The sequence below is a fragment of the Odontesthes bonariensis genome, chromosome 7, assembly GCF_027942865.1.
Source record: "Odontesthes bonariensis isolate fOdoBon6 chromosome 7, fOdoBon6.hap1, whole genome shotgun sequence".
NCBI lineage: Eukaryota > Metazoa > Chordata > Actinopteri > Atheriniformes > Atherinopsidae > Odontesthes > Odontesthes bonariensis.
In genome coordinates this window covers 14,867,388-14,889,146 of record NC_134512.1, presented here as the reverse complement: position 1 = coordinate 14,889,146, position 21,759 = coordinate 14,867,388, and the positions used below count along the sequence as shown (strand labels likewise).

Genomic DNA, 21,759 nt, shown 5'->3' with positions numbered 1-21,759 from the left:
TTTAAAGACTCTGTACCCTCTTTAGAATAATTCTATCCAGATTTGAGCAGTCTAAGTAATGTAGTTTCCATACAGGACCCAGTTCAGAGTGATCAGAACACCAAAAATGCAGTGAAATGGCCCTATTCTGCATTTTCACAAATCAGAAAAAGGTTTCACAAATCACAAACAATGTTGTAATGAATCAACAGCCTCTTTAGAATAATTCCATCCAGATTTGAGCAGTCTATGTAATGTAGTTTCCATACAGGACCCTGTTTAGTGTGAGCAGAATAACAAAAATGCAGTGAAATGGCCCTGTTCTGCAATTTCACAAATCAGAGAAAGGTTTCACAAATCACAAACAAGGTTTTAATTAATCTAAAACCTCTTTGGAATAATTCCATCCAGATTTGAGCAGTCTAAGTAATGTAGTTTCCATACAGGACCCTGTTTAGTGTGAGCAGAATGCCAAAAATGAAGTGAAATGGCCCTTTATGCTGAATTGGATGCCAACTTCAGCGTCGTGTTTATAAAGTTGTTTTGTAACGTCCCCATGCCAGTAATGTGAGAACCATGCATATGGTTTTGATGGTAAGGCTTGTGACTTTATTGTCGGATGGTTTATAAAGTGGTGTGACGTTTCTGCTGTGTGCAAGTTGTTGTTTTACGTGGAAGGGTTAGCATTTGCCCCTTAGCCACCACGTATTAGCCTCGCATGACACGCTGTGCGAACAGCGCGATCTCCACACAGTGAGCGCAGATTTGCACCTCTCTGTGTCCTACTATCAGTATTTGACAACCTCTAGCAATGGAAACGCGCTTCAAATGCCCCGGAGTTCCCCTTTAACAAATGTGATATTGGGGAAAACTGATTAAAAGAGCAAAAAAGATGCCTGAGACTATGTGTGTTTTAATTCTGGTACTATTATGTATTCAGGGAGATTTTTCTTAAATGAACAGAGCAGACTGACACTTTTATATGTGTACAGTTTAACGTCTGTACCGAACAAATAACACGGTATTTCTCCTGTAATCATTTTATCTGATTTTCATATTGCTCTTGAATGTTACATGAGTTTCTTCTCCTCTGATTGGCTATTTCAGACCAGCTGGTTGTGACGTTGCAGGCAGCAGCAGCTATTTCTTTTATTTTTGCTAGGGCTCTGTAGCTCGCTTGCAGTCTCATGCCACGACGTTTGGTTAGACTGAAGCGGGTTCTAGTCCAGGTCTAGGTGTGAACCCTCTCTCTGTGTGTGTGTCCCCTGTGAAGATGTCATCGCCTGAACGGGACGGAACCTTCAGTCAGCTCAATAAGTTTGAGAAACTATCGTGGAGGCCCTTCATCCGCGACTCAGGTTTGTAAACAAAACCAGCTGCCAGCAAGAGTAAGCTAGTTCTTACAAACGGCAAAGTAAGCTGACAGCCACTATTGTTGGTAGCGTTGAATTGTGTGTCTATGCAAACGATGATGAATTTTTGTTTTGAGTTTTTTGTGATGCTAGCAATGCTAGCTTTGATCATGGTTGCTGGACACACAGGCCACAGTTAGCTTACGTTGCTACGGAAGCCACACTGGAGGTTTTATCAGTGCTATTGTTGTTTATAGTCTCTACATAGAAAATAACATAGGAGTGTAATGGCAAACGTCGGGTGAACAAGTCAGCTCGAACCTGCAAACAACAGAGCGTCTTTATGCCATGGTACGTTTTGAAAACTTAAATTTTGCTTGTGTACTCCCCAGTGCTCATTGTCTAGAACAACCCTGTCAACACAGATAATCAAAACAAGTGTTTAACCTAATTTTACCTTTATGGTCCTTACTGCTGATTCTTGTGGTGAATATTTAAGATTTTTTGTTTGTTTGTTTGTTTGTTTTTCTCCAGAAATTGAAATCCTACAGATCAGGGTTGTCATTACTTCATTCACAGATTTACATCAACAAGGTGCACACAATGAGTAATGTGTAAAAATGAAAGTCTTCTCTGGTCTTTGTATTCTCAGGTGCCAAGAAGCGAGCACGGTGGCTTCAGGCTCGACGCATCTTCTCCCCCACCTCCCCCAACCTGCGGATCCCCAACAGGTTTCTGAGAGAAGGTGCTGAAACCCCAAAGGGGACCAGTGTCAGATACAATAATTTCACCATAAATTCAAAGGTGGATTTTCAGTCTGTCTGTGCCTTGGTCTTCCTGCAGGACACTGTATACCACCTGCCCGCAGTGGTCACCGCTGTGTTGCGGATGGCACCAACCTGTATGTGTTTGGAGGCTACAATCCAGACTTTGAGGAGGCAGGTGGTTCAGAGAATGAGGAGTACCCTCTTTTCAGGGAGCTTTGGAGGTTTCATTTTGCCACAGCCACATGGCAGCAAGTCTGCACAGAAGGCTACATGCCCACAGAGCTGGCATCCATGTCAGGTGAGGACTGATACTCAGGACTCGAGTGATTGGTTCTGCTCCCCCTTAACACATTGACTCCCAAGTCACGTAAAACTACGTTTTTACTGCCCATGCATTGGCTCCCAAATGGTAAAAATACGTTTTTACAGGTTTTTTTTTATGGATTCTGAATCTATACATTCTAATGCACATTCTGTGTGATTTTTGTAATTATGTGATGAACAGAACTGACATAGATGGCAGTCAAAAACTGGTGTCATCATCTGGACATTTTGATCATTACGCCAATGGCTTTGCGTCAACTCAAGAACAATTTTGATAACGCTGCATGCGTTGTGCATTTCCGCATTTTGTCCAATCGCACGTGACGGTTTCCAGAGGGTGACGGTAAAGTAACATAAACAAACAACAACAAGAAGGAGAAAAAGACACGCAACAAGTCTAAGGAGGCGGTCTTATGAACAGGTTAGCTTTGCAACATGCGACACGACGCAAATCCTCTGACCCGGATATGTAAGTATCTAAAGTGCGACAGGCTGAAAGGGCGCACGTTTCACTAAAGCCCCGATATCTCAGTTTGTTGTTGATTTTGGTGGATACCCGCCTTGGTTTAGCTAAGGATAGCTCGCTAATGGCGGCACCTAGACACACGCAGTTTTGACCCACAAAGAGTTTAAAGTCTCAGCTTTCAAATGAGCCATAACATGTTTCAGTGGCCCTATCACATAATATGCTGTGACTGTACAAAAAATGGTTTAGAACGCTGGGATTCTACGACATAATTCCGTAAACACCGCCAGTATTCAATGTTAAATAAACCTGAGCTCATCCACAGACAAGACATTTTTTTTTTTTTTTTTTTTTTTGTAGGGAGAAGTTAACCTGACTACGTCATACTCACGATTCTAGTCGGAATGTGAGTCTGATACCGCTCAATAGAGTTTTGCGTATGGGGCGTGTTTCAACCGAACCAGGAGAAAAAAATGCCTCTTCGCTCAATTGGATAGACCTACAACCAACCAGAGCAACGTAGTATGTGACGTAGATTAAGCAACACACACTTGTTGTAGGAAGGATGGCAAAAACATCTTTTCTATCGATAAAAGCCTTTATCGCGTTCCTCTGTTCGTCTTTCAAAATGAATGCAATGTGGAGATCCTGTAGAACAGACTCGATGGCAGAATCTACACACCCTAGCTCTCCAGCGGCAGCCATGTTTGTTTCAAACGAAGTCAAACCAAGCGCTCTTTAGTGACGTAGTCGATAATGTCCCTGTTGGTCATCTGTCCATCATCGTATAAAGCCCGCCCTGGCAATCTGATTGGGTCGACCGATTCTTGGTCGGGCATAATGATTTCCCAACTGAGCAGAGCCAGACCGAACTTCCCGACCAAAACTTTTATGGGCGGGGCTAAGTTCGGCTGGCACCCTGGCTAGGGAGAAGTCCCCCCAAAAAATGATTACCATCTTTAATGGTACTTCTGAGAATTAATTTAAATTAATTACGTTTAAATTCAACAATTACATTTAAAAAAAAAATGTGTTCCTGAAACAGATTGGAACAGTTTCCACTTATTGTGGCTTACGTTAGTTTCAGGTGTTTGTATGCCTCAGTTGCATTTTTTTGTGGGTGGACAGTTGGTTGAGGGACAATTCAAAAGATTAAATTCAGCACCATCTCTCATCTCAACATACTGATACATTTATTTTCTCCTATGCAGTGATGTATATAAATTATGCTTTTCTAAATGTTTATGATCACTTTACTAAATGTTTAAAGATTATGTAACAAGTGATGTGATGAAATGCCTAATTTGCCTCCAACTCACAAAGGTTTTATTGTCATCACTTACACTTTGGCACGTTGTTGTTTCAAACAGCAGGTTGTTACCTGTCATGTGAACTGGTTTCACTATTTCAGCCTCTTTTCTGCTGAACGAACGAGACGAAGACATAATGGAGATCAGAAGTTCATATGTGTTAATGCAACACTTCAGACTTGTGCTGTGTTGAAAGTGATGCAGAAAAGTTACTTGGTCTAAATTTGCAAGATTTTCATTGTGACTTTTTAGGGAAATAAATCTAAGATGACGCATTACTTTGACATTGGATGATGGTGATGGCGGCACTGTGATGGTGCGTTCTGAAGCTGCTTAATCAGGGATGGTTTTCTTTGTTTTGAAAAGGGCCTATTTAAAAAAAAAAAAAAAAAAGAGAGAGAGAAATAATGTTATAATAACGTTAATGTTGGTTTTTCAGCTGTCTTGCATGGAAACAACCTGCTTGTGTTTGGTGGTACTGGGATTCCTTTTGGTGAAAACAACGGCAATGACGTGCACGTCTGCAATGTCCAGTACAGACGTTGGAACTTGCTCAACTGTCGAGGAAAGAAACCCAACAAGATCTACGGGCAGGTAACATTTGTCTCTGAAGACCTGACGTGTCCTTCCATCTCACTCCATTTTCCACTTGCAAACATTAATCAGCGTTCTCCATTTCCAGGCGATGGTCATTATAAATGGCTACCTCTATGTGTTTGGTGGGACAACTGGCTACTTGTACAGCACCGACCTGCACAGGTTGGACCTGACCACCAGAGAGTGGGCGCACCTCAAACCCAACAACACACCGTCGGATCTGCCTGAAGAGAGGTCAGTCTGATCCAAGTATCTGCCACCGCGTGCTTAAGTAAAGGCTCCGCACGTTACTGCAGATTAAAAATGAATTCATGACTTTCCAGGTACAGGCATGAACTAGCTCACGATGGACAGAGAATTTACATTTTAGGAGGAGGGACTTCCTGGACATCATATCCTCTGGACAAAGTGAGAGGAGCTCCAAGAAAGAAAAAAAAAATATATATACTTTATTTGACACAAAAACTAGTGATTAATGCTGCATTTTGCCAATCTAATATTATTTCTGCTCATCAGATTCACGCATATAACTTGGAGACCAATTACTGGGAACAAATGGTTACTAAACCCCATAAGAAAATAGGTATGTAATCCATGTTGACATATTTTGCTTAGTAGAATTGTCTGACTGTCATGCTGAATTCGGCTTGTTTTCTTATCACCGCAGGGTATCCTGCTGCTCGCCGATGTCACAGTTGTGTGCAGGTCAAAGATGGTAAGGGGTATTTCACGCAGCATTTGCTGTCTGGAATGTTGGGTTTTACCCCTCATGGCTCGCTCTGTTTTTACATCCAGAGGTGTTTATATGTGGGGGCTACAACGGTGAGCTGATTCTGTCTGACCTGTGGAAGATTAACCTGCAGACTTTTCAGTGGACGAAGCTCCCTGCTGTCATGCCAGAACCAGCCTACTTTCACTGTGCTGCTGTCACTCCGGTCAGTAAAATGTTAAAGAACCTTTAACCATTTTCTATATTTCTGCATAACGGTCACCTAAAACATAACCCTAATGGTGGTAAAATGTGTTTATAATTCCACTTGTCGAGTAGATCACCCGAAGCGCTTTTACACTGCGAGCCCCCATTCACACACTCGTACAGCGCCTCTTTCTCCTCAAATACTAAACAAAGACCTACTTTCAACAAACAAGACAAGATATTTGCTATATTTATTTATTTATTCATTTATTAAGGGAAAATTATCTAATGTATATCTGTTGAAATAAAGTGTTTTCAGTCAATGGAATAGCAATCAGGTGTGAGTTGGGACACTGTTTTTTAGTCTCATCACAACATGTTTGTGAAAGCATATCATGCAGTAAACAAAGCAGATTATCCACTTTTTGGGCTTTTGTAAAAACCTGATATTTTTTTCATATTCATACACAATGAGGGAAAAAAAAAAAGTGGTCAAAAGTTTTGAGCACCACAGCCAAATCTCACTTGGACAGCAGATTTCTGTACTTCTGGTCGTGAATCCACATGAACCCTAAGACGTCAGTCGTATCTTCACGTTTCTGCTCCTCTCCCTCAGGCTGGCTGCATGTATGTCCATGGCGGTGTCGTAAACATGTCTGGGAACCGAAGGACTGCCTCTTTGTATAAAGTGTGGCTGGTAGTTCCCAGTTTGCTGGAACTGACCTGGGAGAAACTGCTGAAAGCGTTCCCACATTTATCGCAGCTGTCCACCCTTCAGCTTCTCAGCCTGGGACTAACGCAAACATTAATTCAGAGGCTAAAATGAAGTGAATGCAAAGACTCAAGTGGTATGTGAAGGAACTGCAAGGATGCAGAAGTTCTAAGTGGGTCAAAGACAGCTTGATGATGTTAGATAGGAAAATACTTTAAATGCCTTCTCATGTACCTTCTTTCCTTCTTTTTTTTTTATGTGCAATGTTTTTAGTTTTTCCGTATATTGGATTTCCACGTGTCCTTAAAAGGCACCTGTGTTGACAAAAGACTTTAGCCTCGGTGCACTTAGATACTTTTTCTAATTTGTTATTTAAATTGTGCATGCCAGTTTTCTTTGGCACAGAAACCTGTGGAGCATGGGAACAATAGTTAAAGATCACCTGTTGAAGGGCAAAACCAAACGTGCTCAGTAAGTGTAATTCCAGTTTGTGATGGGCTTGTTTCACTGTTGCTAAAGTAACGACACATTTGCACCTTTTCTGCGTCCACTCTGGCAGGCTGGGTCAGTCCAGGTAAGTCTGTCAAATTTTGATGGTTTAGAAGAAAAAAAAAAAAAACTTCTGATGCTGATGAGGCTTGGCCACATTACTATGAAACTTATTAGCGGTCTAATTAGATCAGATATTAAATCACATTTCAGCTTTAACAATGTTTCGGTCGAGGTGTTACTATAGTTTAGGTGTTTTATTGGGGGGGACTTTCCCATCATTAGCGACATTGGGCTCTCTGGATCGGATGAAAACCCTGAGAAGACTCAACATGACTGTGAAACTTCTTGTGCCTCTGCGATTGTTCTTCCGCCCGATTATGAATTTATAAACTTTAAGCTCCACAGTGATTCACAAGCTCTTTCCCATCCTTCGTTGGGTGCCTTCTGAACTTGTAAAACAAAGTTGTTGTTGTTGTTGTTTTTTTTTTTTTTTTTTTAATTGTTTTGATTCTTATCATTCCTCTTTGGTCATGTTTTACCTGGTGCTCTTCAGATGAGCCTTTAGATGCTGATCTTTTCCGCTCATAACTTCTCAGGAGGTACTTCTACGGACGTCACATCTACTCAAACCCAGAGACCTTTTTCTTTATTTATTTAAAACACTGCTGCTTATTTTAGTATGAACTTTTTGAAATACATGTAGCTGTACTTTTTATTTTTTCTCTTTTCAGTGTGATTTCATTGTCACTCCAGCGCCCACGATATGCTTTTTATTACATTTTAACCTTTTTACTCTGCAACGTACAATGCTGATAATTTTCCATGTCTTTTTTTTTTTTTTTTTTTTTTTTTCTAGAATGAGCCGTCGTACTTGGTGGGAACTTTAGAAAATGAGTACTCGTTGTGCTAACTTTGTAAATTACTGTGACGTGTGAAGAGCACACAGACGCCCAACACTGTCAAAATGTCAGCATACCAAATTTAGGCCAACTTTGGGCAGGCTTGCAGATACTGTGGATTGTCGCATTAAATGCTGTGCTGTTGCTTCCAAACACAATTTTGCCTTTATTTAACACCTGTTACATCAGCCTTACTTTTAGCATTTAGTTTCACCTAACCTCCTCAGTCTCTTATCAGACATGTCATGGCCTCATTTGTATCTTTACTCTGACACAGTCTTAAGATTGACATGTATTTGCATCACTTTTGATGTTAATGAAAGTGAAACAATCATGTGCATGTCGTCAACATGGTGTGCATGCCACCTCATGTAAAGCTCTTGGGAGAAGAGCTGAATGTCTCTTTTGAAAGCAAACGTGGCTGCATTTTTTTTTTTTTGTAATTTTTGTCTGTTCAAACAATAAAAACAGGCAGCTGGTTTTTCAAAAATCTTGTATTGAGATGTTTTATTTTCAAAACTGCTGTGTTTCAAGCTATAAAGTACAAGTCTCTTATCACAGCTATGTACTTTTTTTTGTTTTTTTATTTGTTTTGTGGCTTTAGCATACAAACTATTACAATGATACCTGAAAATATCATCAGTGCGGATGCAAAATATCTATCTGAATTGTAAAAATACTGCTTATTCTCTGCTTCACAGTTTACAAATAAGTTATTAGTTTAAGGTTACTTTAAATATGCTTGCATTTGTATTGTACATCTTACAACAGTCAGGAGTAATAACAGTAAAAAGCTTCTACTTGAGATTAAACATTTCAGTTCAGAAAACAACAAATACACTTAAAAGGCTCCCCTTGTTATTTCCACATCAACCATCATAAATTCTACCAAGATCAGCATGGAGTGGAGCTGGTTAGATGTATACCAGACCTGTAAATTTGAATGAGTTTTAAGTTGGCGCTGCTCTCAACAGCCAGCTGGAGATGGCGCAAAGTAATACTGAGCCAGAAGGATAAGGTAGACGACCACTAGAGCTGTACCTGAGGAAGAGGAGACCACTAATAAAACAACATTCTCAGGGGGTACTATGAGACAAGATTAATGAGTTGGCAAGCCCACAGAAAAATTTTGACTAAAATAAAAATGCTTTCAGGCAAAATGATCTAATCTAATACTGAACATCTAAGATGTTCCAACTATAACAACCATCATCTAAAATAAGTCAGTGAGTAGCATGTTGAGACAGCGGTGATGGGTTTTAAATCCTCTATAATAGAACAATGTATTTAATGTTTTTAAGCAAGAATCAGGTTGAAACAACATCTTGTAGAGTAATTGAGATCTTCAGCTGAGGGAATACAGAACGTAAACCTGTTAAACCATATGTTACACCACTAAATAAAGCCATGCAGTTACATCACAGTTTATTAAATTCTCACAGAGGATCTATAGACTTAATTTCACTTTGGCCATAAACTAAAAAGACTTCCCACTATCCATCATTACGGGACAGTGTCTGAAGCAAAATGCACCAACTGAGCATTATGTTTAAAGATATCAGGTTAAAGTCTTACAGCTTTTCTGTGCTGCTGTCGCTTAAGATGTAAACTGCAGATGTTGACCGTTTTATTTCACAGTAAATGGCCTATTTTTACATTTCTACTAGCATTCAATCTTCGTGTGTCGCAAGTGTTACTTTTTTCTGGAGATACACGGTATTAACAAAACATGCAATGTCATTGTTGAACATTGGGATGACAATATGACTTGGGACATATGAACAAATATGTCAGGCGTTAAGCTTTGGTGTGTTGAAGAGGGCTGCATTCTACTTTACCAGTGCAGGCCGGTTAAATTGTTGAACATGCACAAAAGCAGACGTCTCTCTAAATGTACTGCAGCTCTAATTAATACCTGTGTTTATCCAGTTATTTCAAGTCAAAATGTTGGGATATTGGTATTATGCATCACAAATTTAACTTTCTAAACCTTTAAATGCTAAAAACTTACCCTGAAAATAGTCAGACTTGCCATCCATGAAGATGTAGTTGACTAGAATCACACTGAAGATACTGGCCCACATATGCTGATCACTGAACAACAGCACAAACCCCACATCCTGGACAAAGCAGAGATGATTACAAAAACAAAAAAAAGAAAACTATTTGGATTTACGAGTAATAAATGATGAAAACTTACACAGAAGGCATTGAAAAGGACCAGTATTGGAATCTGTAGCATGCACACCTGCACAGCAATGCAGCTTCCAACCTCCAAGCTGAGGAAAAAGCATAGTTTATATACAGATATCACATTTTAAACTTTTAATGAAATGGAAATTACCTAAGGCTGATGTTGTTCTGGAGTGCAAATTGGATCCCGTTGACTATCTCTGGAATCTCTGGAACCATAGCCAGAACTGTGACCCCTATGAAATACTGGAGGAAGAAAAAGGTATTAACACCGCTGGAGGAAAGTGACAACTGCCTGAGCGCGCTCACTTACACGTACTGACCTGAGAGATGTTGGGCTGGCTGAGAATGGGCTGGATGTGCTCGGTGGCAAGATCGGCGCATGCGGACGTGAGCGCCGTGGCCACGATGAGGATGACAAGAGACCGCCACCGTGACCAGTGGACCACTGTTCCCTGGTGGCCTGACTCTGCACAGACACGTTACAGAGTTTATAGTTTAAACATGACAACGGTGTCCTCGGGGTTCACATTACTATGCCAGAAGCAATTTTGAGTTTGTTCTTGAGTGTGATTCCTGTGTGAATCATACCCTGTCCTTCGACGTGGATGTCATAAATGTGGGAGTGTGTCTTGAGTGTAAATATCAGGCCAATGATGTAGGCAGCTGGCAGGAGGGCAGACACGGTGTACACCAGAGGCCTAACAACAAGAATACACACAGTGACTTAACTGCTTTTACACTTCCTGCAACAAAAACTTGTTCTAGTTTGATTCCATTTTCAAGACAATATTCTTTTAAATCTTTTTCTGGACATAAAACATGAAGATTACAGGGGGTGGACCATGCCTTAGATGAATCAACAAGAAGAGCTTTATTTTCATTATTGTACTCCACAAGCAAACATTCAACCTAAAACAGCAGTGATGGTGGTAGTTTTACTTGTTTAACAACAAAAAAACGAACTGGATGATTCTGTAAAAGAATCAAACAAAACTTACTCAACGTGGTTGTGGAACAGTGTACCGTTGTTCTGTTGATGAAAGAAAAAATGATCATTGTACACAGAGCAGTGCTTGTAAATCTGAGCATGTTTAAGAGGTCTGTGAGCTCTTCGAGGTTAATGACCAGATCGTAGTGGCAGTTGTGGCACACAAACGGTCCGCTGCCGTTGCTCGTGCCGTTTCCTCCTGTGGTATTGGTGCAGGCGTCGCACACCAGGCTCCCGTAAGCCTTGGAGAACAGGGTGGGGGCAAACACACCTGCCAGTGACAGAGAGAGGAAATTTAGCAAAGTGTAACACACGACTTGTACATTTAGGTCTGCTGCTGTCATCATCAGCTGACTATCATGAAGTGCTGTTATCCTACAATTGGAGCTGGACATTTGAACTGTGTGAGTTAAGCTGTGTCACGTCAGGCCTGTTATATATATAAAATTTTAACCAAGAGAGTTACATTAGTATTCTATAGTCAGAAGATGAGCTTTACTTTTGTTTGGTTATTTACTGAAAATTAGTGGGTAAAGATGTATATATTCGACATAATATTACCCACCAAACTAATGTTTTCAAGCCTTAGGTTTAGCATCTTGTCCTTTACCATCTTAGTTTTAAACCTACTGCCTAGAGAGCTGAGGCACTCTATAATCATGGGGAGCAATATACCCATATACTGCACCAGGCTAACATCCGGAGACACATTTTTCCCATTTTGAGGATACATTTTTCTCAAAAACTACTTCCGGTTCAAAGACAATACTTAGGGTTTATGCTTTAATACTCATCCCAAATAGCCAGGAGAAATACATACAAACTCAAGGAAATCAACATCTAAGGGGGTTAACATCAGACATGACGAATGACTCAGAATAGGCAGACATCATGTAACAAGATAGTGAAGGCCGAAGCATACCCTGCTTCATTGTCCAGTTTCCATCCAATTTTGAGCATACTGTTGAAGGTTTGAAACTTTTGAAGGAGACCATAAACTGTTTAGGAGAATGTTGACTGAGAGGTTGAGTCATTTTCTCAGACTTCTATACAATCTGACTTCGTTTTGCAAGGAGTCGCTTCCTTCTCTAATGTGAATGAACGAATTCGTGCAAGTTATCAGCCAGTTTTAAGACGTGATTTGCCCCTAAAAATGTACGGTAGTTAGAATATATTTTCTGTGACATAAAATGTTCCGTACAGCTATGCATTTTGTTGGAATACAGTTGTACATGCATGCATTGGTCTTCAAATACGTACCTCCTACAGAGATGAAAAGTAATGCAGAGCTCACTCCTGTAGATCGACTGTTGAATCTTTGCTCGCTGTGTCTCAGGCCTCCAATTATCATGCAGATGCCCTGAAAAAGACAAAATTTGAGTTCTCATTCATATGCACTGATTAATTTACATGAGGAAATGAGACTCGTAGTCCACTAATAAAAAAAAAAAGTCTTTTTGGGTCATTTCTGTCAGTTAAAATGCAGGTTCTTACATAACACATTCAATCATTGACTGTGTTCATATTTTTTTGTGCTGAAAAATTAATCATTTTGTCAGTGAAAACAGATATTCAACATTTACAGAGACTTGGTCAGATTTAAATTAAATGAGCAAGATTTGAGTTTCAAAAAGGCAACTTTTTTAATACTGGTGTAGCCATCATTGTGCTTATGGTGGCTTGTGTACCTGGACTACAGTGACACATTACATAATTGTCACATACAGGGAATTTTAAATGAGTGTTTTAGTCCAATATTTGTTGTCTTCCTTTATCTGTGCATTTACGGTTTAGTTTATTCTGATAAAAAAATTGCCAATCAATAAAACTTCAGGATAGAAATACCACATTTAGCATATTTTCCAAAATAAGACAAAAGAAAATCACATACATTGAACAGATAAAAAAGAAAAAAAAGAGCGTAAAAAAACAGTTTGGTGTTAAAACTTTAAGGAGTGCTTTATTTAGTGCTTTAAAATGCTTTATTTTTGAGGCTAAATCACTCTTCTTAATACAGGCTGGATTCCACGTAAATATATTCCAAAAGTCGACTTTTAGGAGTTTTCCCTCAGGAATCTTTGATTTATGTTTTAAACTGTAAAAATTGTGCAAATGCAGGCTGGCTCACAGGGATGAAGAGGATGCATCCGAGCAGCGTGCCAGTCAGCGCCGCCTTAACAACCTCCTGCAGACACGGGTTGGCTGCCCTGTGGCCTCTGAGCAGGGCTGTGATGTAAAATGTCAGCTCTGTGATGGAACCAAAGGTGGCGTTGACCACTGCGCCCACAGCAAAGTTACTCTGAGCGGAGATACTGCAGACACAAAAATAATTAACAATCAACCTCAGAGTCATTTTAAAGGAAAATGGGCTCAACTTTTTTGGTACAACCGGCGTAATGAAAACTGCTCACCTGGCAACGCCCATACCAATATAATATGAGAGAGGTATGATGGAGCCGATTGCGATGGCAAACTTGACATTAGAGCTGGCATACTGGTTCTCTCTGTCGACATATCCCATTACCAGGGCAACTATTACCAGAGGAAGGAGGTCTGAAGTGGAGGTCAAAGATCATAACAGGTCCTAATATAACACTGACATACACATCCACACATTGCAATGAATAAAGGATACTGACAGCAAACACGTTGATCCCATCAACAGTGTACTTGTAGTAGTACCAGTTTGCAGCATGGTAGCAGCACAGCAGCGCTCTGGTCTCATAGCCTTGATGCTGAGTGTAGAAAATACACCTCTGAGTTTGTATCTCTCCAGGATTTTATGCTGTGACTGATAAAGACTAAAATACCGATTTTACCTTCCTCTGTGAGCTGGTGGATATGGAGACATCCTCAGGAGCCAGAAGGAGTATAACCCCCAGAGTCTGTGCGTTCATCTTTGAGACTGGGATGGTGAAGACCAGGATCCAGGAGATGAAGCAGGCCAGGGAGTGAATGATTACCAGGAGAGGATATCCCAGCAGCAGCCACACATAGGTGGAGAATCGATGCTGCAAAGCAACAAGTAGCTTTTAGGGGAAATATAACCTTCAATTGTTCCATTGAGGATAAATGAGTCAATCCTTTTTGTAATGCAAAGTTAAAGTAATTTATGTTGCTCAATATAAAAAAAAAGTCAAACAAGACTTTGTGATCGCCACAGCATACGACACCATCTGTCCTCAGATCTATGTCAAACACTCAAGAGTTGATGGTATATTCTTTACTTCTGTAATACCATTTTTACACCAGCTGTAGAAGTTTAAAGAGTTTTTAAATACAAGTAAGCCAGATAAAATAGGCAGTTTAAAACGTTTCCCACTGGCAGTAGTAGCGTGTTGTCTCTGGCTGTTCTGGGTTTTTTTTTTGCATTCAGAACAGACCCAGTAATGATCCCTGTTCCAAAAGGACGAGCTACAACTACAACAACATGATGTAAAGGCATTACAGTGTGTTGTGCAGGCTGTGTTGGCCCACAGTTTCTAATAAACACAACTTTCTGAGAGCCATCCAACCATCCATTTTCTATACCCATTTAATCCAATTCCGGGAGGCGGAGAAGCTGGAGCCTTTCCCAGCTGTCATTGGACCTTGGAAGGGTTGCCAGTCCATCAAAGAGCCACACAGAGACAAACAAGACAAACAACCATGCACATCAATTTAGAATCACCAATTAGCCTAACATGCACGTTTTTGGACAGTGGGAGGAAGCCGGTGTAAAGCCAAGCATGCACAAAGAGAACACGAAAGGTTTTCCCGGATTTGAACCAGGAACCCTCTTGCTGTGAGGTGATAATACTAACCGCCACATCGCCATGCAGCCCAACTCTTTGAGATAATCACATCAGTTAACTATTACTACTGGGCCAAAAATCTCAGCCTTAGGACTAAGAATTAGCTGCCAGATGGGTAAATCGAGCACCCTCATCTCTTTTTCTCTACGAGTGGTTGCTGTCTGTTTCCGAGCCTCCATGTGAGACAGTTGGTAAATATATATTTCTGTAGCATCTTCACTTAAAATTCACATGCACCCAGGTGTTGTTTGGTCATTTGATCTGGGACTGAATGTCATTTAAACTCTTCCCCAGTATACACATGCTGTTTAAAAAGGCTTAAATGTGGACATTTACCCAGTAGGGGGTGCGCAGAGGTCGTCCAGGCACATCTAGAACTGGCACCTCAGTGGGTGAAGGCAGCAGAACTGGTGAGTTATCGTCCTCCGTCTCTATGCAGCACTCACAGTCAGATGCATGCTCACAACACCTCCTCAAAGTATTTCCTATCTGGAGAAGCACAGCCATGGGGAAATGTTACTTTTCAGACATAATCATAATAATAGCCAAATTCTCTTTTAACAACTATCTATAATATCAAAAGGGCAGCAAACTAAATCAAACACACAATAAAGTGGTTAGAAAAGTGACATAAAAAGTAATGTGCAAAAGATTTCAAAGGAATATCAGTGCACAACAAAGTAATGACTGTCCTTTTAAAGTTTAGATGACTTGGAGAGGGTATGAATTTAAATTTTAGATCTAAACATTTGATGATTTATAATTAAAGTCATAAAGTGGAGGTAACAAACGATTTACTAAAAAAACATCAGTCTGGCATCATGTAGCTGTACATGATTTTATTACAAAAACAGCTAAAACAAAAGAAGCTCTTCTGTATGGAGGTGTGATAAAAATATGTCTAGACTGATACTATTGCACAATACGCTCTTCTGGCTAAAAAGAGAAGTAGTTCTCAACAGCAGTAACCTGCACGCAGCTCTGTCATCTGTCGCTGACCATTTCAGTAGCAGCAAGTAGGTCAAAATGGCTCAGTTTTACATGGTCATTTACTGTGTTGCAGTAGTGGTTGAGCAGGTGAATATGCTCTTGATATCTTCTACAATTATAAACGGTGATATTTAACACTACTGTGTCATATCCAGCTAACCCAGAGAATGGGCCAGTAGTATTTGCACATTGTTACTAAACTTCCGCTGCGTGATTTCAAAGAGAAAGGATCGTTATGAAATTCACAGTGCATACCCACAAGTCACACGCATTTTGAATTTTGAAAAGTCTTTATTTCATAGCCCATCTAGACATGAAAGAAATAAAATTCTATAAACCAGTAGTTTCTTTGCAAAATTTAAGAAGACATATTTTTGTTTGGGTAGTTCACTTAATCTTTTCTTTTCATTTCAGTCATGAATATTCCAAAAACTATATCTTATTTTGTTATGATTAGTGTGAAACCACAAGGAGAAGTAGCCTTAGTAAAGCATGACCTGCCTGTGACTGATTAACCCTCAATCTTACCCATCACCACCTAACCAACCTATCCAATGAAGACAGCGAGCTCTAAGCCCGTCAGAGGCAGAGAAGAGGGGGTTAAGTTAAAAAGCTATGCTCATCTGTATGGAGCTATGGTAGAGACATGAGTTTTGTAACTCGTATCGCCATATCTGAATGTGTGGAAAGTACAAATCATTTCTAAATGTCTACAAGTTTGGACCAAATATACAAGAACAAGTCAAATCTGCCTGTGTGAATCAGTTAAATCCATTTTTTAGGTCTAAAAATATATGTGAATTCTGTTCATTCAAAGCTTTTGTCCAACCTTTTACAGGACAAACTGAATAACCAATTTAGACACGCAGTTTGACTCACCAATAAGATATCTAATCACTAACCAGTCACAGTCTGACCCACGGCTGAATATAGCCACAGACACAGAGGGCTTGCTCCTCTCTTGCTAGTTTGTTAGTGATTAGATAAATCTGATTGGTGAGCCAAACTGAGCATCTGTATTGGTTATTCAATCAGTCAGTTAGTCATAAGAAAGGCAGAACCAAGAACACAATTTTGTAGAAGTTAATTCTTCACTATGTACAGGAATTGGATGCAACTGTGTTCAAACTTCCAGCAGCGTCTTCAATATTGCTTAAAGACTTGCTGCAAGTCCTAGAGTTGCAGATTTCTGCTTTCGTGACCACAATTCAGTGACAGACTATGAGAAAACAACACAATTTACTGTAAATTAATAATGCTTTATATATTTAGCAGAAAATAAGTAGTGTACCTCATGGACTGTGTTGCCAAATGGCCAAAAGAAGTAGCAGCACAACTTCCAGCAAAGCTTACCTGAAGACAGAGAAAAAGAAAGAAGAAGTAAGAGGATAGGTTGACAATAATTATTATTGTCAATTAATAATTACCTTTGTCCACTACCGACTGGCTCACCTACCATAGGGTACCCCGATAATAGTGATGAACATGAGAGTGCCGACCAGGAAATATGCCAGAGACACCCACCAACCAAAGAGGAGCACATACGCAACATTTCCACACGTGATGAACTGACCTGAAAACAGAGGGTCAGACAGCAAACTCCATTAATGAGAGGCTGGCATGTTCTTTAACGGACACAGTAAAACTGCTTTATTAATCAAGACCTTGGATTAAAGTGTTTCTATCTGTTACAAAATTACACTCAAGATAAATGCCAAGATCATTGACTGAGATGTTTAAAAACAAGTCAAGTAATAATTAAGAAATTATCCAATAAGTGCAAATGATCTGGCATTGGACGCACAGTAAAATGCATATCCAAAATGCTGCAAACATTTGTCTCAGTTTACGAACTAACTTGTTGGCTCAATTTTGTGGTTGAACTGTTGACATCTTCCCATCTTACATGATCATCTGAACACTGTTTTTCTCGCCACATTTTCTATTTTGTGGTGTTCTATCAGCTATCTCTGACACCAGGAAGTGACCAACTGAGACCAACTTTACAAACAATACAAGCCCAATAACCTGCATCTGTACCTGAGTGTGGTTTAATGACGTTTAGCTCAGAGTAAAGCTCTTTCACAACATCTGACCGGTCTTCAAATGGCCGCTCTGTCACATGGCTCTTCCATTTTCTGAAACCAAACTGACACCAAAAACGGACTCAATCAATGTTCTGAAGTCTCATCGGCAATGGAAAACCCTCAGATTTCTCACCCTGTAATTGTTGACCAGTTTATTGGCCTCAACTTCATTCTCTGCTCTGATGGTTCTCTTGCTTTGGATCTCCTCCCAGCTTTCCTCACAAGCATGATGGCTCGCACCTGTAGCGGCAACATGACCAGTAAATGTGTGCAAACATGTCAACTCTGCGGTTCAAAAATCAAAACTCTGTTCCATAGTACTCACACGCATGTGCAGCAATGCATTTTGCTGCAGGACATAAGGACTGATGTAAAGATGGAGTGCATTTGTTCTTTGCATTAATTTCTTCTGCGTCACACAGTCGATCATGGGCCTCTTCATGACTGGAACTTGCCTGAAGATCGGGATCGCATGAAGAATCTGAAAAACCAAAAGAGAAAACCAAACGGTTGGGATAACATTTTTACAGAAAGAACATTTAGAAACAACACTGAAACAAGTGTGTGGAACCAGCTGTTTTGGGCTAGAGTCCATAAATGTGGTGCAGTTAGCTGCAAAGCATGTTTTTTTGATTGATCATCTTACGCCATCGCTTCTCCCTCCCCTGGGAGGATCAGATCATATCCCGGTTTACCTCCAGCCTGAAGACAAGCCCCTTGTACACAAACAACCAGCTGTGATCCCCAACGTGAAGACATGGTCCTACGTTAGGTGCATGTTGGTGCAAACATGCGTCCTGGCTGATAAAAGGACAAGTGTGAATGCGTGTTCACAAGTGTCAGTGACAAATTGTGAGACGAATTATCAGAGCAGTACCACTGATGAAGACAGACAAACTAACACATTTCTGCAGTTTTCATTTGGAACTAGTCTCTGAATTAATGTCTGAAAAACGCCATCTGCTCACACGAAACTTCAGCAGAGAACAGATTCCAGACTCAGGTTGTTTGAATAAAGAGGTGTGAGCATATGATCTTTAAAGGCAAAAAGGCATAAAGCGGCTGTAATTAAGATTAAAATTGCTGCACACGTGTTCCTCCTGCAAATCATTTGATTCAAAATATTTACTCGACTCAGTATTATGATCAAATTTGGCAATTCAAATGGAGCATTTGGAGTCATGTCAGGTTAGTAAATGGTCCTTCAAGTTTGCAGAGAACTGATTAGGGTTTAGACTTTTGTAGGAATGTGGAAAAAAGTGATCACCTTTAAATGTGACCCGACAGATTGAATATAAAAGCATCCTCAATGCGTCCCGAATGCGTTCACACTTACATTAAGCGCCGACCACTCATGATCAGATCACCCAGGACGCATTTAAGCACCAGGTTTGAACAGCTTCTGTTTGGACACAACATCATGGGAGAAATTATGTGACACTCAGCAAGAGGAAATTGCCTAGTGAATTACTTAAACTTCTTTGAGGAGAATGCTGCAGAAAGCAGAACTGTACGGTGTTTCCCCAAAAACAAGCCACTGTTTAACCCTGACATAAATGCTTTATTCAAGGTTAAAAACAAGGGTCTTTAAGTCAGGAAACACAGATGAGCTGAAGGCTGTGGACAAGAAGCTGGGGAGGAAGATCAGGGGGTTCATACAACTACCAGAAGAAAAAAATAAACTAAACAACCATCTGAAATAATGCCAGAGGAGTCTGGAAACGCCTGGGGAACATCTCAGGCCACAAGGAACCAAACCCCCAGTCTGTTGTGAATTAGAAAGAAGTGAATGAGCTGAACAAGTTCCTTAACAGAGCACGGGCTTCTTTCTTGGAGGCAGTTTCTTGGTCCTTGGCGTCAAAACCCTCTTAACACTTGGGTTCAGGTAGCATCCTGTTCATGGAATATCTGTGCCATGGTGATTGGTTGCTTCCTTGGTTGTTCTTGGCCATCAATCTGAACCATCTGAACTGAACAAGTTCAGCTGAGGATGAGAGTTGGAGTATTATTCAAGACTTTGGCACACTAGCTACGACTCCCAATAACTTGTTCATTCAGTCATTTGAACTGATGATCTTGGAATTAGCATTCATTCAAAAATGGGTCCAAGAGACATCCATAGATAAGCTACCTGCTGCAATCCATTAGAACTACTAATAGCAAGTTAACAGGCTTTCGTAAGTTACTGACTTAATAATCTAAGTAGAGACATTTATATTTCTCACCTTGTGCTGATCTAAAAAAAAAAAAAAAAACAACTTCTGCACCAAACTCTGAATCAATGTACCTGTATGTATTTTTTATTGCAGAAACAGAGCTGAAGGCATGTATGGTACACCAAAGCAAAAATATCCCCTCAAAGGCAAAATATGGTTCTTCTATCTATGCTGGAGTTGATTACAGCTGAATTTGTTCTGCATGGGAACCAGAGGCATGACTACAATTAAGGAAAGGGTAAAGCGTGGCTCAGCCCATTCATTCATTCATTCATACATTCATCTCCAGAGAGAAGACACAGTCACGTTAATGAATAAAACTGAAGAAACAACTGGCATCATGAAACAAACAAGGACAAAAATGATGACTTCCCCTTAAAGAAGACCATTTTGATTTGTTTCCTCTTTTCTATTTTTGTCTTGGCTCCCTAAAGCACACACAAAGAATCAGAAGGGTGTCAAAGATTGTGAACTCTGTTTTGCAGGCACCTCTCCGTAAAACAAGCCCGAATGTCCATTATAGGTTACATGAAACACAGCCAATGAGTTATTTTGGTCCCATAAATAATTCACCTGATTATAGAAATATGCAATAGCTGAAGTACTGAACTGCAAAGCTATTGCTAATGTTAATTTAGGTAGAACAGTACTGGCGCATATAAAGTCATGTTTCCACGACTTCAGAGGGAATATGATTGACTTCCATTCATTTACACACTGACTCTAAACTAAATGTCTATCTCTAATGCTAATCTTAAAACCTTAATTGATTTCAATATTTGATCATTTACACTATAAGAACCTCGTTTTTGGTGCCACAAGGAAGACAAGACCTCTTATTGTAGTGAGTAAACGGATTTAACTCCACACATCACGCGCGCACGCACAGACGCCACCACACTTCGGGGACTACCTCTTAATCAATACATTGTGACCGTCTCGTATTTGCACAGCTGCCATTCGTGAGCGGCCGTTTCTATTCTTGACAGTAAATCGCAACTACATAATACGCAGACAGAATTACAAAGGAAAATGTAGGCTTCTAACTGGGCTATTAAGGGCACGTTTAGCAGTTACAAATAAAGTGTCTTCATTAAAACAAGCTAAATAAGCTCGAGCCGCTCACCCTGCACGAGTTCAGGCAGCTTTCTCCTCCGGCTGGTCGTCTCTAGACTCTGCGTGAACGACAGAGACATCTCCGCCGGTAAAAACACCTCACCGTTAACTCAGTTCAGTCCGACATGTTCATGTCCTCGGACTCGGATGTCGCTGTCGCTCAGTTTGCTGAAGTGAGTTTGACGCTCGGACTTATGGGAAATGTAGGCTACCGTGGAGGGATTCTGAAATGCAAACGCTCATTTATTAAAAATGCGGGATTATTATTAGAAGAAATATATATTTTCTATTAACATAGAACTCGAATATAAAACTATAAAAAAGAGAGTAAACGTAGTTATTGTAGAATTGTATGGAATAATACACTGATGTTTCAGGTTATTTGTAGTCCCCTGCCATCCAAAAGTCTTGAGTCAACCCTCATTTCTTTGTATTTTACTTCAAGTTCCAGTTGTATAAATCTATGTGAAATGTGTGTCTTCCAGTTGATGCTAAAAAGTTTGTCTGTTCGCCGTAGACACAAAATAATAGTGTGACATGGAATCTGATTTTAAATTC

At 40.1% G+C, this 21,759-nt stretch overlaps 2 protein-coding genes across 2 annotated transcripts; one reads left to right on the top strand and one right to left on the bottom strand.

The window, feature by feature from the left end:
* Positions 1-1,105: 1,105 nt before the first annotated feature.
* On the top strand, positions 1,106-8,369 carry LOC142383845 (kelch domain-containing protein 10-like). Its single transcript, XM_075469613.1, has 10 exons — positions 1,106-1,337; positions 1,984-2,076; positions 2,175-2,396; positions 4,638-4,792; positions 4,881-5,029; positions 5,119-5,203; positions 5,312-5,378; positions 5,463-5,510; positions 5,591-5,730; positions 6,328-8,369. Exons 1-10 carry the CDS (start codon positions 1,253-1,255, stop codon positions 6,535-6,537), a joined length of 1,254 nt encoding a protein of 417 aa, XP_075325728.1. The 5' UTR covers positions 1,106-1,252; the 3' UTR covers positions 6,538-8,369.
* On the bottom strand, positions 8,259-21,343 carry cax2 (cation/H+ exchanger protein 2). The gene is made up of 20 exons (XM_075469612.1): positions 21,212-21,343; positions 18,195-18,350; positions 18,003-18,109; positions 17,823-17,931; positions 17,239-17,355; positions 17,074-17,135; positions 15,129-15,281; positions 13,818-14,009; positions 13,634-13,733; positions 13,410-13,551; positions 13,127-13,310; positions 12,259-12,358; positions 11,136-11,269; positions 11,009-11,040; positions 10,599-10,708; positions 10,331-10,476; positions 10,159-10,253; positions 10,015-10,093; positions 9,826-9,934; positions 8,259-8,855 (listed from the first exon to the last, which is right to left on the bottom strand). The coding sequence occupies exons 1-20, from the start codon at positions 21,279-21,281 to the stop codon at positions 8,782-8,784; spliced, it is 2,271 nt and encodes a 756-aa protein (XP_075325727.1). The 5' UTR covers positions 21,282-21,343; the 3' UTR covers positions 8,259-8,781.
* Positions 21,344-21,759: the final 416 nt, after the last annotated feature.

Excerpts from the sequence above, each read along its gene's own strand:
- LOC142383845 (XM_075469613.1), top strand. The coding sequence starts at position 1,253 with ATGTCATCGCCTGAACGGGACGGAACCTTCAGTCAGCTCAATAAGTTT. Across the intron at positions 1,338-1,983 it reads GCCCTTCATCCGCGACTCAG|GTGCCAAGAAGCGAGCACGG; the intron begins GTTTGTAAACAA and ends TTGTATTCTCAG. Across the intron at positions 5,030-5,118 it reads TCGGATCTGCCTGAAGAGAG|GTACAGGCATGAACTAGCTC; the intron begins GTCAGTCTGATC and ends ATGACTTTCCAG.
- cax2 (XM_075469612.1), bottom strand. The coding sequence starts at position 21,281 with ATGTCTCTGTCGTTCACGCAGAGTCTAGAGACGACCAGCCGGAGGAGA. Across the intron at positions 14,010-15,128 it reads CTCTGCGCACCCCCTACTGG|CATCGATTCTCCACCTATGT; the intron begins GTAAATGTCCAC and ends GTTGCTTTGCAG. Across the intron at positions 10,477-10,598 it reads CATCCACGTCGAAGGACAGG|AGTCAGGCCACCAGGGAACA; the intron begins GTATGATTCACA and ends GTGTCTGTGCAG.